Source organism: Aspergillus oryzae, chromosome 2, assembly GCF_000184455.2.
Source record: "Aspergillus oryzae RIB40 DNA, chromosome 2".
In the NCBI taxonomy this organism is placed as follows: Eukaryota; Fungi; Ascomycota; class Eurotiomycetes; order Eurotiales; family Aspergillaceae; genus Aspergillus; species Aspergillus oryzae.
In genome coordinates this window covers 2281891-2296670 of record NC_036436.1, presented here as the reverse complement: position 1 = coordinate 2296670, position 14780 = coordinate 2281891, and the positions used below count along the sequence as shown (strand labels likewise).

Below are 14780 nucleotides of genomic sequence, written 5' to 3'. Positions count from 1 at the left end.
ATTGAACCCCACCAAGGCCTACCAGAGGGTATGAGTCTTGCAGAATGGCAGTCATTAATCAAAAATTCGCATAAAAGTGCGCGACACTGTCGGTCAATCCCATGTCTTCCCTAAATCTGTCCATTATAATACTAACCATCTCCAGGCTCTACCAGCTTCGAAACTTAAAAAATATTGATGGACGATTTGACTCGCACGATTATTGATGACCTCGGACAAAAGCCAACCTTCTTTTGTCCACGAACGCCTTCCTTGCCCTACTACAGCTTCGACTTGACTCCCGCGACGGAGACTTCTGCTGCTGAGGCTCCCAAGGAAGCCCCCGCTGAGAACACTCAGGCTACTCCCGCTGCTGCTGCGGAGAAGGAAAATGAGGCTCCAGCTGAGCAGCCCAAGGAGGAGGCTGGCATGTACACCATTCCGGAATAATGGTGTTGGGACTGGGATACTGTGGGCATGTTACTGGCCCCAGTCACATTCCGCCGTGATTAGGGGTTACCGTCATTAGGCACAGTGACTGGAGCCAGTAACATGTCCACAGTCTTGGAGGAGTTATTTGGTTGGATTTGATATTTTTTGACGAATCAACAGAATCGCAAGGAAAGGTAGTACTGATATCACAATATAAAAGAAGTAATATAGGATACAGTAAGCTTTGGTATTGCTGCGATGGAGAATAATAGATAAACGACTTAAAGACCGTAAAACACTTCCTATTTACACCTATATACAATCGCTTGCTAATATTCAATCCCTAACCTTCACATCACATCATGCAATTGAGTACGCCCGGCTGTCGGGTTTCATTTTGTTCTGACATTCCCACGCCCGGGGAAGCGCCGTAGCTTCTGAGTTTGACTCCGGGTCATTCGCCGGGAAGGTTCGTCGTCAAGGCTGAGACCGCCGATGCCGGGTCCAAGTTCGGACCGTCTTGGTGATAAGAACGCGTCGCTGCCGCTTCGTCCATAGCGAATATTCCGGATTGTGGCATTCGTGGCCGTAGTAGCTGTCGTCACCGTAGTTTCGGTATCGGAGTCACGGTCCAGCGGGTCCGACACGTCAGATTCGTCGCCCTTCAAGCTTTTCAAACTGAAACTATAATCCTGGTGGCCGCCGTCATACGACGGGAAATGATGATGGCGCCGAGCCTCGGGCGTCTGGGCTGAAAAGCTAGATCCAGTCACAGTCGAGGAGAAAGAAAGCGGCGGCACAGATTGCTGCGTGGTAACCGACTGAAGTCCTTGACCGCTGCTATTCTCGAGCCTAGGGGACGTGCTGGGGAGGCCGGCAGGTGGTGGCTGGTTTTGGTTCGCTTGCGGCACTTGCCCACTGCTGATGGCCGACGAGAAACGATAGAGAGAGAGTAGCCCCAAAGCCTCTTGAACTGTCATGAATATCAAAAGGAGCTTTCCGTATCTGTCGAAGTAGTGTCGTTCGTAAGAAACGTGCGGCAGATTTCCTCCAAGATGAACTGCTGCCACGAGCTCTGCAAAATAAACAAGTATTTCCATACCGTTCCACTGAGCGAGAGGTTGTTTTAGGGCTTCAAGTAGCGCAAATCCGGCAATAAGGCTCGCGCTACCCAAGGAAGCTACTTCAATACAATCACCGGGTAGAGAGATATGGCCATACTGGGATACGAGCCAAGCAGCGATAGAGGACAGAAGCAATCCCAGTCGGAGATATTGAAAGATAAAATAACTATGCAGGTCGACAGATTGATGGGGACGAGTATTCGTCGTCTGCTGTTGTGATTGCCATGCGCCGTGATCCTCATCCTCAGGCGATTTTATGGTGAAAGCTTTATCAAACAGACTTTCTAGCCCGGTTGAGGCGGCATGATCACTCATGGGGAAGAACTTCGGAGGTGCAAATGCAGTATCAAAGGGGCCATTGTTCCGCGCCCAGGGGCTCGAGGGTTGGGCTGGAGTACGGTGGAACGGATTGCGCTCAACAACCTGTTCGATGGGTTTCTGGCGCTGAACAGGCTGGTTACGCAGGTTCCATGACGGAGGTTTAGGAGCGGCGGGTAGAGATCCGTAGAATGGTAAAGGTCCATCGAGAACAGATTTCCGCTCTCTCTGGTGCACGCTCACAGTAGGTGTGACATTATGCTGTACAGAAGGTGTCCAATCCATATCGTCTCCTTCCGGAGGAGGGGTAGGGAAAGTTGGCTCCTCAGGAACAGGTCGAGGTGTCGCTAGCTTTTCGAGAGGAAAGCGTGGTGTGCCCTGTTGCAGCCTTTCGCTCGGGCTTGTGAAAAGCTGTTTGCTTCCAGTGGAATAAACAGGAGACTCGCCACGTCCACGAGCTGGTGTTGCTGCCGGAGTATTGTCGGCCCAATTTACCAGAGGGCGAGTGTCATACTGCGCAATGCGCCTAGAGAATAGAACAGACTAGACTATTGTGAGTTTGATGCCGTTTAATATCCATGGTTAGCAAGTGAGCGAGACATACCAAAGCAGTGAATATGAACATAAACGTATGCAAGGTCGGGGGAAGATTCGACTGTAAACCATTTGCCGAAGGGTCTCTAAGCAAAGCCCAAAAGACACATCGCACTACCATGACAATGAGTTGGACTTGGTAGTATTCTCCTAGACCGACGAAGCGGCCAGCTCTCCCTTCAACCTTGAAGCGCAGTTTCGGGTTATACCAGGCAGAAATTATGCCTGCTACAAGAGACAGGCCGGCATAAGGTGCCAGATCAACGAAGCAATAACTTGGCATGCGGCGCGTCTCTAATGTTTGCTGGACACACTTTACGATGGACGCTGGTGTAAGAAGATCATCCGGGTCCCGTAGTAATTCATCAGTAGCTAAAGCGCCCACTAGATTCCAGGAGAGTTGGCCAGCAACACTAGCCCAGTAAGTCATGGCGCCAGCATAAAGCAACAAGCTCCTCCAATTCCATTTGCGTGCATGCCTTGCTGCTCTTCCAGCTTTGCTACGATCCATCATACGTCTCAGGTGGTCTGATTTTGCCTCGTATCCTGCCTGGCGGATGCGGTCTTTCACCCTGGGCTCACATTTGGCGCATACTTGCGGATACCGTTCTTCAAGGTTCTTCCGAAACTTCGGGTATTCTTGTTCGTATGCGCCATAGTTTGGATCGTCTGTTGGCGGGAAATATGCGGCGAGAGCACTCGTGAAAAGATGCTGATTTCGGATGCATTGCGCGCAGAATAGACCGGAGCCCGTAATATCAGTCGACTCGAAAGGGGTACTCGATACATCCGAACCGTAGACATTAGGATTTGTATCTGCTGCTGGGGGGTCCGCGATTTGTCCTTTCTGTCATAGTTGCCGAGATGGTTAGCAAGTCTCGGAGAGACACGAAAAAGAAAAGAAAAGAAAATGACCTACTTCATCCAGGTAATTTATTGCCTCACAAGCGTTACAGCGCCATTTGCGGATAGAGCCTTTTTCAGTCTGTGCAGACCGTCTCCCGCAATAGAAGCAAGTTAATCGCTTTGCGAAGAGAGGAGCCATTTCATATCCGAAGTGTTGACATTGATAGCGGGAAGGTTGTTGATGGAGCAACAACCTCCCATCTAACGATGGGCAGGAGTTAAGACAAAATAATCGCCGAGTCGCACGGACCACGTGCCCGATTTAATCATCACCCGCAGCATCGCTCGAGGGACAAACAATTAAAGATTTCTACACAAGTGCCGACTTGTGTTCAGTTGTTGCTACATGCCGTTACTAGTCTCGTCTTGATTGTTAACTTAAACAATAGACAGAGCTAACAACAACGCTACTCAATTGGCCGTGCTTTACCACTTATCTGTCAACAAATGTTACTGATGACGCCTGCAGCTGCAAACTAACTTACGTTTGGTTTCTTTGATCGCATTCCTGGGTCCCCTAGTAGCTTTCAACATTTGGTATGATGTTCCTGCCACAGTGGTCCCTGAGAAGCCTACTTGGGCTTTTCACTATAGGAATTGTGGTTGGCGTATCAGCATTCATTGTAAGCTCCTGGTGTTGACATACACCTAATCACCTCTCTTCATCCTTGACTAATACTCATAACTTTCCTTACAGGTCCTCATCTATGCCCTATACACATCACAAAATGCTAACATTCCTAAATGGCGCTCGAAAAACACCCCTACCCATCTTCTCGTCGTCTTAGGCAGCGGCGGGCATACAGCCGAAATGTTCTCCATGTTACGACGTATAAAGCTCGATCCGTCCCAGTATGCATATCGCACATATGTTGTGAGCTCGGGGGATAACTTCAGTGCTACGAAGGCAGTAGAGTTTGAGACTCGATATCTCAATCAAGTTCAGAAAGCAACTACGACCGACTGTAGCCCAGCAGAATCCTACACTATTGTGACTGTGCCGCGCGCACGTCGCGTACATCAGTCATTTCTGACGGCACCTTTTTCAACCCTCAGATCTTTTTGGGCATGTCTTCTTGTCTTGCGTGGACAATATGCGGACCAAAAGCGACTTCCTTCATCAATAATTTCGCCGTATCCGGATGTGATTCTTACGAATGGTCCTGCTACGGCGGTTTGCGTTATACTAGCTGCCAGGCTCCTCCGTCTCCATAATTTCATCAGAGGCTTTGTTCCGTTCACAAAGCCCTTGGGGGGTGAATATTTAGCACCGACTGATTACCAACTCCGTACGATTTTCATAGAATCATGGGCTCGTGTGACAACTTTGAGTCTATCAGGCAAGCTACTGTTACCTTTTGCTGACCGTTTCCTCGTTCAATGGCCTGGACTAGAAGGCAAAAGAGCGTGGAAAGGCATGAGAAAGACGGAATACGTGGGCATGCTTGTGGATTGAGTATGGCCCAGGTTGTCCCGAGGCCAGCATTGATCTCTTTTTAGTGTATTTAACTGTGTAAGTATACATGAGAAGCCAATTGTGAAAAAATTTAGGAAGACTCGTCTTTACCTGTGGCACTAATACGGAACCAAGAGTGGAATGGCGAGACAATCGCTTTCTTCTTTCTTTCGATATTGTGACGGGCTAAATCAATTCAGAATCCCAACTCGGCCATAAGGATGTCTATTCATTAGTAAACACTCCCCTTCTTTAACCATAGAAAGTTTTCAAGATCCGGTTTTCTACTGAAGGTTAGGGATGTCCCGCAAAAACAAACGTAAACAGCGTTGCGCCAAAGCAGGGCTAGCATTAACAATTATATTGGTATCTTGACGTCAATTATACAAGTCAGTTGTACAGTCAAAAGCGCACTTTTCCTTCCCATTTGTGTCTTCATTGCAGTGGATTGTAGAATGGAGTATAGTCCGAGCCATTCGAGGAAAATGTGCGACCACCAACCATCCGCGCCTTGAGAGCGGCGCGAAGGGCGTCCGCATTCTGTTCGCCCTCAACTTTCATTTGGTTGATGCGGAGAAGTTTGCCATCTTGTGTGAATACGTAGACGCCTTTTCCTTGTCGAGACTCAATGGGATGAGCGCCGTCCACAAAGGGTAGGCCTGGGACCACAGCATACGCTTCGCTTCCTTTCATCGGTTCAACTTCCTCCATCTCGGTGAAAATCACCCGCCGGTATTGAAAGGACGAAGGGTTAGCTGTCGCATCATTGATTACCAAAGCCTTGCTCCATAAAGGCCCCAGTACACGAATCCGCCTGCTGATATCTAACCAGGTCCAATTTGCCCAGTCGATATGGCGGTCCTCGGGCTTGATCTTAGCTGCATGTATCAGGGATTCATGTTCTTCTGGCGAACGCCAGCCGGCATCATGTACTGGAGGAACAAACAGGCCCTTTCGGATACCGTCGACAAGGATCTCGGCTCCCTTAGGAGCAACAAGGTTTAAGAGTTCAGGTACGGTACATGACTCGGGATTTGGGATCTCGAATCCGGGTGACGGGGTCTGCTGTAGAATGACCCCGTGGTCGAAATCCTTGAGATCCAGGGTCTGCAAAGTGACCCCAGTCCTAGTTCTACCAGCCAAAAGAGTGTGATGGAGCGGAGCGGGACCACGGAAGCTGTTGTTTACCAATCAATTACCGGTATAACACTCTCGACCGTTTACTTATACTCACTCAGGAAGCAAAGAAGGGTGCACATTTAGACCCCCATACTTTGCGCCATGGAGAATCCGTGGAGGCACAAACAAACCGAAGGATACTGCTACTATAAGGTTGATGGGACCCCCAGGTAGTACAGGTGGCTAACAGAGTCAGTAACACTTCAGGGGCCTGAGATTGTCTTTATAATACCGTCCATCCTCTGAAGGTATCTATCTCATGGACCGGGAGCGAAAGGTCGGTTGCCGCAGCTTTGATGGGGACTATCGAAAGGAACGTAAGTCTAGTCCCTTATCTCTTTCAACTTGTGGGGTTAGATACCCTCGCGTATTTTTTTCAGGCCTCTTCCAACCCTTTTACCCGGTCTGCAAACGACATCAATGGAGGATATCCGATCTGGTCGATCCAGGTGTTCCTTGTGGAGAGCGTTCAAGGAAGCTATGCTGAACTCATCGGAGCCGCAAAAGAGTATTCGGAGGGGCTCATAGGACCTTGTCGCAAAGAATCGATGTGCGAAATATCGGCTAGTTCCAGCGTTTCTGTATATACAGAGCGCCCCGGGGCCCCGCGGAAGAAACATGGCGTGGGAGCTGCCAAAGCATACCTACTTCGCCGGCGAAGACTAAAGCTCCGGAAAGCTCCCCGAACACTAGAAAACACTAGCACGTGATGTCACCGCATCACATCCCAAGGCGATCAGCGATATACTCCCCCACCTTTGATCATTGCACCGGCTGACTGTGAGTTACGGTTCACGATATAATGATGCGATGTCAGGGAGCGATCTTGCTTCGGTAGTTCCGGCGCAGCTAGCATATCTAACTATATACAACCCCCTCCTTGGACCGACCGACGAAACGATACAGGATCAAGTCGTCTTTTACACTTCCAGATCGGATCGGCTGCGACGGAGCGGAAGCTTTACAACTGATAATGAAAACAAAGAAACCAATGATGGGTGGAATGTGAGACTGCGCCAGATAGGGCTGGCGCAGGGCATGGTGAGCTTCGCCAGGTGGGGACCGCTGCTTTGACACCCAACAGAACTATACTGAACAATCGGTATAGGAACTTTTCAAAAGGAGAGGCAGTCGACTACGTGGAGACTGACAAGTCGCTCATTGTGCTGCATGAACTCGAAAAGAATTGGTGGATCTTAGCTGTAAGCTTAGCCTTGAGGAACATGCCATGACGAAAGATACTGAGATTGCTATAGTCAATTGACCTGACTCGGCTTCCAACCCACTCTTCCAGTGGACCTTCTTCGCAGCACGATGCTTCAGAGACCTCCTCCTCCTCTCATTACTCTTCGCGGGAGATGTGTCCTTCCCATCATCTGATTCAGCAACTACGCCGGGCGCATTCCATTTTCCTTCTTCATCATGATATCACACTTGACGCTTTATACAAACGTGTTGGCAGGTCCACATTCTGCCCCCTCCTAGAGAACTTCTGGTTACGATTTGCCTGGAACTGGGATATTCTTCTAAGCGGAAACCCTGCTGTGGATGTATATAATGGCATAAAGCTTTCTGCTGGCGGCGAGCTGGGCATTGGCGTCGGCGAGGAAGAATGGGGAAGCGGGGAGAGGGAGGTGTTTGAAGACTTCGTGGCACGGACAGATGGCCTTGTGGATCTAGTGGTCTCTCGATTTGGTGACCCGAATACGCTTGGTGAGAGTGCTGCAACCGCAAATAAATCAGCAGATACCACACGCGATGACGATGAAACGCACTGGCTTGGCTTAGACACATATCCTCGACCATCAGACGGTGTTATATTCTCAGGTGTAGGAACCATCTCCAGGTCTTCTGTGGTGCGCATCTCACAGTGGATGGAGTGGATTTACAAATACGGTATCGACGCATATGGGGTGGGTGAAGACCCAACATCACCACGACGTCGAAAACACCGAAGGAGACAACGAGGTCGCCCTAGAAGAGATGCAAATGCAATGACACAAGCTAGAGGAAATTCCCAATCTAGAGACACAGATGGCAGTTTTTCTCCAGGTATACCACGCCCACTTGTGGTGGGGACGACACAATCAACACAGCCTCCACAAGGGCCTGATGGAGTAAGCCTACAATCAAGCGGCGAAACCTCCCCTGCAAGAAGTGATAAAGGCAGTGACTGGATGGGTGTGACAACAGGTACATTTGTCAAATACCTCACGCTCGGATACGGTTCATCCTGGAGCATGTCTAGGACACCCAGCGCACATCCCCGCGTTGAAGCGTTGAAGCGAGAAGACGACTCAGCCAGCTCGAACAAGCAGACAGGTCCACCTACAGATGGTCAGGAAGGGTCTGAAGAAAGTCCTTCTGTGCCTGAGGATCCTCCCAAACCTGAAAGCCGTGGTAAATTTCTCATTGGTTTAAAAAATGAGAAAGCGAAGAGAGATAGCAAGTCTTTAGAGACTGATCCAACAATCAAGAAATCGAGGGATAGAATAACCCAAAGGACGTTACATATGTACTTGGCAAACCCATCAGAAGATAATCCATCAGGTCAGTCTTACACTGCTCCACTCTTGTTGATCTCAGTGCTAAAACCGATTGATCTCCAGGCACAATACAACAACGAGCAGTAGTCTACATAGTAAGCCATGCTTCTCTTCCATCGCATTCCCAAGCATTCACTGACGAGGAAACAGCACAAACCGTTCATCTATACTTTTCTATTCGACCCTCAAGCTTCGTCTCTGGCAGACCCATCTCTCTATCACAGTATCCACCATCAACTACAACCTCTCCAAGGGTCACTCAGCAAGTCAACATCACCTGCCAACGCCGCAGCCAGAATCTCTGTATCTGGAAATGCAGTTGATATCAATCAACGATTCTCAGCCGAAAATCTACCGTTCTACGATCTTGTCTACGACCCAACGAATCTAACAATCCGCTCTTCAATCCCCAACATCCCTGATCTCGGTTTCTCTCCTCTAGAAGCTCCGCGAGATCCCAGCGCTACGCCCTGGTCGCGTGTCGAAAGCCTCAACATCCACCACCGCCTACTGAGCACCTACATAGAAACCCGATCCCGACCGCTCGAACTAGAAAGAACCTGCAAAACAAGTCGTGGCTGGTGGATTGTTTGGGTCCGAATGTCCGACCCATCGTACAAACCCACCAGTGACGATAGTAGCATCTCTCACCCCGACGACCCTCGCCAGGAGGCTTTCCTAATCCGGAAGGCAAGTGACCATGTCTCGACGTCTTCGCACGCTCGCAGCCATAGCGGGACTCGGTTCTTCAGGGATCTAGGCGGTGCGTCTTCGCCGGGACTATCGGATATGGGGCCGGCCAAGTTGGCTGAGGGGTTGGGGCTGGATGCAAGACGGTATATTGAAAGTTTACTCAATTTGAACCGATGATTCTATGAAAAGATACACTCTATGTCGATGACGGTTGTCTTTTTTATTTTTTGACTTTTTTTTCTGAAGGACGTGGAGGTTGTAATATTGAGATGAATACTCCATACTGAGTTGTTTTTCCCAAAGAAGAAGCGCTGCCTATTCTTTCAAGGTATAGAAGTACGTATGTGCATGTCTTACTACTCCGGAGTACCCCTGAAGCAGTAGTACTAGTACAATACATGGAACCTAGAGGGACCACCTTTCTCAAGGCATCAACCTAGGGAACTATATTAAGGATAGATAAGTCACTTCGATTCTCCTGTGTCAGTCTAATTCCATTCGTCTTTCTCTTAACGGACAGGAGGTAGCTGCCACTTCCATATTTAGGCACACTGGGACTAATGCAATCCTGCGTAGTCTAAGGTGCTAATGCTAACGGGCCGCCCACTTGTTACTATCAATAGTACGATCTTACCAATAGTTGACACCTCTTCCTGTAATGGACGCAATACCAAGATTTACTGGTATTTCTACTGATAGGTTGTCGGTACCAAATCCCGAGGTTTTGGGGATAACACATGTGCTTGTTGCATTTCACGAAAATATGTATCAGGGGGTAAGATAGCAAACAGGGTACAATGACATCAGGAAAACCATGCAGATGCAAATTCGCAAAGAAGTAGGATGTGCATTGATTAGTAAATAATAAGTTGGGGATGATGGTGTTTGGTTTCCCATCAAGGCTCTGATGATCAAGGGAATAGCGTCGAGGAACTGGAACTGGCCAAAAACCAAAGACAAAATGAATCCATGCATTCTCTTAACCGAAAACAACACACACAAAGGCATAAAGAACTCTGCTGGGGAAATCCGAAGTGATAGGAATCATCTATCGTATCACGAAATTTCGACTTTCTTTATCAACCTCCCGGAGATCCTTGACTGACGGGACACACACGAGACAACGCCATCCTCAATAGCTTATTTCCGATCTGCACTATCCAGGTATTGATGACCCTGTTTTCCTGCCAGCGAAATAGCCATCCTCTGCCATAGTGATCGAACCGCCTCGTGGGCGTACGGAGAGCTGGAAAAGAGAAGAAAACCCACAAGGTTATGAAGACAACGCCTCCCTAGAAATAAAATAGAAGAAGTCTGCAAAACAAGAAAGTCGACCAACTGCATAGCCAGATAATCCCATAAACCTCGTGTGCCCGTGATTGAACTTTATCCACACTCGCATCCAGGCACAGATCGGAACACGCCAACGGAGGACCCCTTTCTGAGTAAAAGAAAACACCAAATAGTCGAGACCCTTATCCGTTCATATAATCTCCGCATTAAACACAGACCTTTTGTGAAGGAGACGAAAACTAGTTTACAGGATGGTGCACCCCTTCTTCTTCTTGTGAGTCTTGGTCAAGAGAGCAGCCCGGGTGGCAGCCTCGAAGACCTCACGGACACCCTCGTTGGTTCGTGCAGAGCATTCGAGGTACTTGTAGGCTCCGATCTTCTTGCGAACTTCCTCACCCTGAAAGCATGGCTATTAGAGATATTCCAGTTTTACGTTTATGGGGTACGTACCTGTTCGGCGGTGACTGGCTTCTGGGAGGTCTTGGTCAATTCTTCAATGGTCTTGGGGTCGTTGCGAAGATCCTTCTTGCATCCGACGAGAATAATAGGAAGTCCCTGGCAGAAGTGAAGCACTTCGGAAATCCACTGAAATCAATGTTAGTTATGCTTACAACTCTCTTCGCAGTTGGAGCCCCCTTTTCGGGAATCTCTCCGCTTCGCAAGATGCAGAATCAAGAGCAACTCACCTTCTCCTGAACGTTGTCAAGGGAATCGGGCGAGTCAACCGCGAAGCAGATCAAGATGACGTGAGAGTCGGGGTAGGAGAGAGGGCGGAGACGGTCATAATCTTCCTGACCAGCCGTATCCCAAAGAGCGAGCTCGACACGCTTGCCATCAACCTCGACATCGGCAACATAGTTCTCGAAGACAGTGGGGACATAGACCTGAAGAAGATAAGGGTCAGTTTGACGCGTTCGGGTCGAATAGGGAGATGTCACAGGTCGGGTCGAATATCCGGTGAGAACTAACCTCAGGGAAGGTACCCTTGGAGAAGACACTGTGCAAAACATGTCCCGGTCAGCAGTCTCTTCTTGTTTAGACACAAGACATCGTATGGATGGAGGTACACTTACATCAAAAGACAAGTCTTACCGCAGGCACCATCACCCACGATGACAAGCTTGCGACGGATTTCGGCCATCTTGAAGTGAAGAGGATCAGTAAACGATGGAAACTAGGATTATCAAATGGGATAGATTCCAAATGAGGTGAGTGGCAAACAAGAGGGGAAGAAAGGGAAGCTGTTGCGGGAGTTAAGTTGGATGGCGGAGAGGAGGTTAGAAGGCTGAGAAAGGGACAAGTCAGGCGCCCGAGGAAAAGGGTTATCACATACGGTGCAGGTGCAACGGCACTGATTAAATTATAGGGAGAGGGAAGAGAATAAAGTGGTTAAGAGGGGAAATAAATGGCTTGAGTCGGGGGAGAGAGAGAAATCAGGGAACAAGAGAAGAAATTTAGGATATGGGTTCAGTCAAAGGACAATAACGGGATGATAGTCTCCAGGGGAGCTTAAGATGAAGGATGATTGATGGATGGGTGGTGGAAGACAGTAAAGGGTAACGGGCCTGTATGGGAGCGAAGGTTATCGGCGTTGGCTCTTCCACTCTCGTTTGGTTCCCCCGGTTGGCCTTTCAGGTGAGGCTCCCCAAGTTGACTAAGTAACCAAAAACCAGACTAAAAAGCGCTGAAACGGTTAGCAACAACCGATATTTTACACAGATAAAAAAGTTATGTGGCTGTGCTGGGTTTGTTTCTCTTACTACTTTTTTTTTTCATTTCCTTTTTTTAATTTTCCAAATTCTTTCTTTATTTAACTTGCGAACTTTGTATCCTATCCGACACTCATGAAGAAGAGAAAAAAAAAAAAAAAGAAAGAAAGAAAGAATCCTTCTTCTTCTCTAAGTGGAAGACATAAGTAAAGCAACAGGAATTTCCTCTGTTCCTCACAATGCAGAACCATTCTATTTCACTCCCTGTTCACATGTTGTATCTTGGGTGCCTAGTTTTTTGTCGGCTTCCCATCATAATTGAAGCCACCGTGGCTGGTCATACAATTGGTTGTAATTCCAGTACCGTGTGGAAGTAGCACTCCTTTCGCTTACCGCCTTTGCAGGAAGTACCGAGTGGTATGTAATTTAATTTCAACGCCATTTTGAGTTACGAGCTTTCCAATCCAATGATAATTTTCTATCTCGGGAGTCTTTCACCCACCCACTTAATTGACCCGATCCACCGGAGATCCCAAATCCCCTTGATGGTCGAACCATTAACATGTTATCAGTTCCAATACTGGTTGCATTCAATCATGGAAACAGAATTTAAACAGCCACCGAATAACATACACATTTACCTGGTATCTGTACTACATGTTGCAATCGAGCTTAGGAGTACTAATTGCGTGGACACGTCAATCCTTCAGTTATAGTCGGAGCCTAGACACCCGGTGGACACCTTGTATGCTCGGATTTATCGGTTATGGCTCCATTCTTAATATTAGTTCTCCTATAGGTATTATTAGGGACATGATTCGCTTGACAAAAGTCGGAAACGCCAAATACATAAATACCTAGGGAGCAATAATCGATACTACCTGTGGTACTAAACACTTACCTAAATAATCCTAAACTGTGCTCACGAATAATGGGCCAAAGGGGAAAGAAGCATGACCTGATCGTCATAATCGCAACTTCTCATTCCATCGATGATAAGCAGTCATGCTCTTATCAGGCAAGTTTATTGTTCAATGGCATCATTCAACCTAAATACCCCGGGTCCTGCGGTAAAGAATAGAGCTTGTCTCGTACTAGTAGACCGGGCCAAAGTACATGTGCATACTCCGTACATATGATCACATCAGAATTGTATGGGTCCCTCAGGTTGGGGAGTTGACCTTCCCCTAAAACAAGAGTACGCCGTACAATACGTGGCGGTGCACTCCTAGCTGCGCCCACCCCTTAAAGTACCATAACCAGTATACTGTACACCTAGTCCTAGCAATTCAATACAAACTTAATACATCTCACGTGTTCATCATATGAAACTACTCTGGGGTAACCTCTCCTCCTCTACTGGCAGTTTGCTTGCAAGTGCGAAGGCTTCCACAAAACCAATGTCAACTATTCTCACAGGTTGTCATACCAGCCACCACCCAGGTCTGCGCTTATTACCGGCTTGCAGGAAGGCCTCAGCCACGGTTAAACCCAGAGCAGTGAACGCCTTGCAGCAAGTGCGGATATCTTTGTCTCTATCTTTTCTCTGGGAAACGGCTGTGACTCAGTCCGATATGCAACCATGCTGGTTGATCCACCTTTCTAACTGGCTGTGAGGCTTCATTGGGCTGTCTTTGCCGGCATTGTTACTTTTCGAATCAATGGTAATTCCAAAGTGCATAGCAGCATACAGCCTATGCAGCACTCAACAAGAATCCTGACAATGTGACTGACGCAATCAATGGTGATCACGCCCCTGTATATGTTGTCTAACTGTATCAAGCATTTGCTCTTTCACCCGTGACATCATAATTGTCAGGGTACTTGCAAGGCTAGATGGGAAAGCTCCTGGGGGTGATGTAAATTATTTGTCTCTTGATCATAAAAGAGCAGTGCCCTAGGCAAGCCAAGGAAGGATTTGACTCGTCTTACGACTCCTACATGATCGGGACCAGTCAGCCTTGCACACACAGTAAAGAGTGCATATGCATACTTTCAGCTGAAGGTGGAATCTGCAGAAAAGCCTAGCTGAGGACAGGACTCCCCTGGAATTCGCTACAAGTCCCGATCGAAAGCTTCCAGCCCAAAAAGGAAAGAAAACAAGAAGGCCTTGTTGACATACAACAAAGCCTTAAAGCAGTCTGTGATACATTTATGCCTGTCTGGGTGCAGTCCGGACCTAAGGGATAGTCTGTGGCGCTGAAGTGGACATACTCTCCGGCAGTGAGGCTAGACCATTCTTCTTGGTTCTGCATATCTGAAGTACCGCTGAATTTCTCGAATCCAGGCCCTAAAATTCCTGCGCAAAAGTAACTCTGGTCCTTGCAAACATAGCATTCACTTCTAGGATCCAGAAGCCACTCAACGTTACTCAACTGACCTATCTAGGGCATAAATGTAGGTAGGGGGAGGCTAGACCTCGGAAAGGTGCCGTTACCTCCTTGTCGAGATTCAGTTCTCTAAGCTACCCTAGAGGCAAATATTCATGTTTCGAATTTGTACAAAGTGCCCTATCACACAGGTATCCTGTTTTTTTCCCCCTCGTATGAAA

The 14780-nt window shown here is 48.0% G+C and overlaps 5 protein-coding genes across 5 annotated transcripts; 1 reads left to right on the top strand and 4 right to left on the bottom strand.

The window, feature by feature from the left end:
* Positions 1 to 803: 803 nt before the first annotated feature.
* On the bottom strand, positions 804 to 2138 carry AO090003000076 (uncharacterized protein; the record flags this gene model as incomplete). The annotated part of the gene is made up of 1 exon (XM_023234722.1): positions 804 to 2138. One exon carries the CDS (start codon positions 2136 to 2138, stop codon positions 804 to 806), a length of 1335 nt encoding a protein of 444 aa, XP_023089819.1.
* Positions 2139 to 2344: 206 nt separating this feature from the next.
* AO090003000075 (uncharacterized protein) lies at positions 2345 to 3492 on the bottom strand (the record flags this gene model as incomplete). Its single annotated transcript, XM_023234721.1, has 3 exons — positions 2345 to 2401; positions 2458 to 3294; positions 3367 to 3492. 3 exons carry the CDS (start codon positions 3490 to 3492, stop codon positions 2345 to 2347), a joined length of 1020 nt encoding a protein of 339 aa, XP_023089818.1.
* A 1752-nt stretch (positions 3493 to 5244) lies between these two features.
* AO090003000074 (methionyl-tRNA formyltransferase) lies at positions 5245 to 6630 on the bottom strand (the record flags this gene model as incomplete). The annotated part of the gene is made up of 2 exons (XM_023234720.1): positions 5245 to 5986; positions 6578 to 6630. The coding sequence occupies 2 exons, from the start codon at positions 6628 to 6630 to the stop codon at positions 5245 to 5247; spliced, it is 795 nt and encodes a 264-aa protein (XP_023089817.1).
* Positions 6631 to 7346: 716 nt separating this feature from the next.
* Positions 7347 to 8621, top strand: AO090003000073 (uncharacterized protein; the record flags this gene model as incomplete). The annotated part of the gene is made up of 1 exon (XM_023234719.1): positions 7347 to 8621. The coding sequence occupies one exon, from the start codon at positions 7347 to 7349 to the stop codon at positions 8619 to 8621; it is 1275 nt and encodes a 424-aa protein (XP_023089816.1).
* Positions 8622 to 10764: 2143 nt separating this feature from the next.
* On the bottom strand, positions 10765 to 11661 carry rho1 (Rho family GTPase RHO1; the record flags this gene model as incomplete). Its single annotated transcript, XM_023234718.1, has 5 exons — positions 10765 to 10929; positions 10971 to 11105; positions 11207 to 11404; positions 11490 to 11517; positions 11594 to 11661. 5 exons carry the CDS (start codon positions 11659 to 11661, stop codon positions 10765 to 10767), a joined length of 594 nt encoding a protein of 197 aa, XP_023089815.1.
* Between the last annotated feature and the right edge of the window lie 3119 nt (positions 11662 to 14780).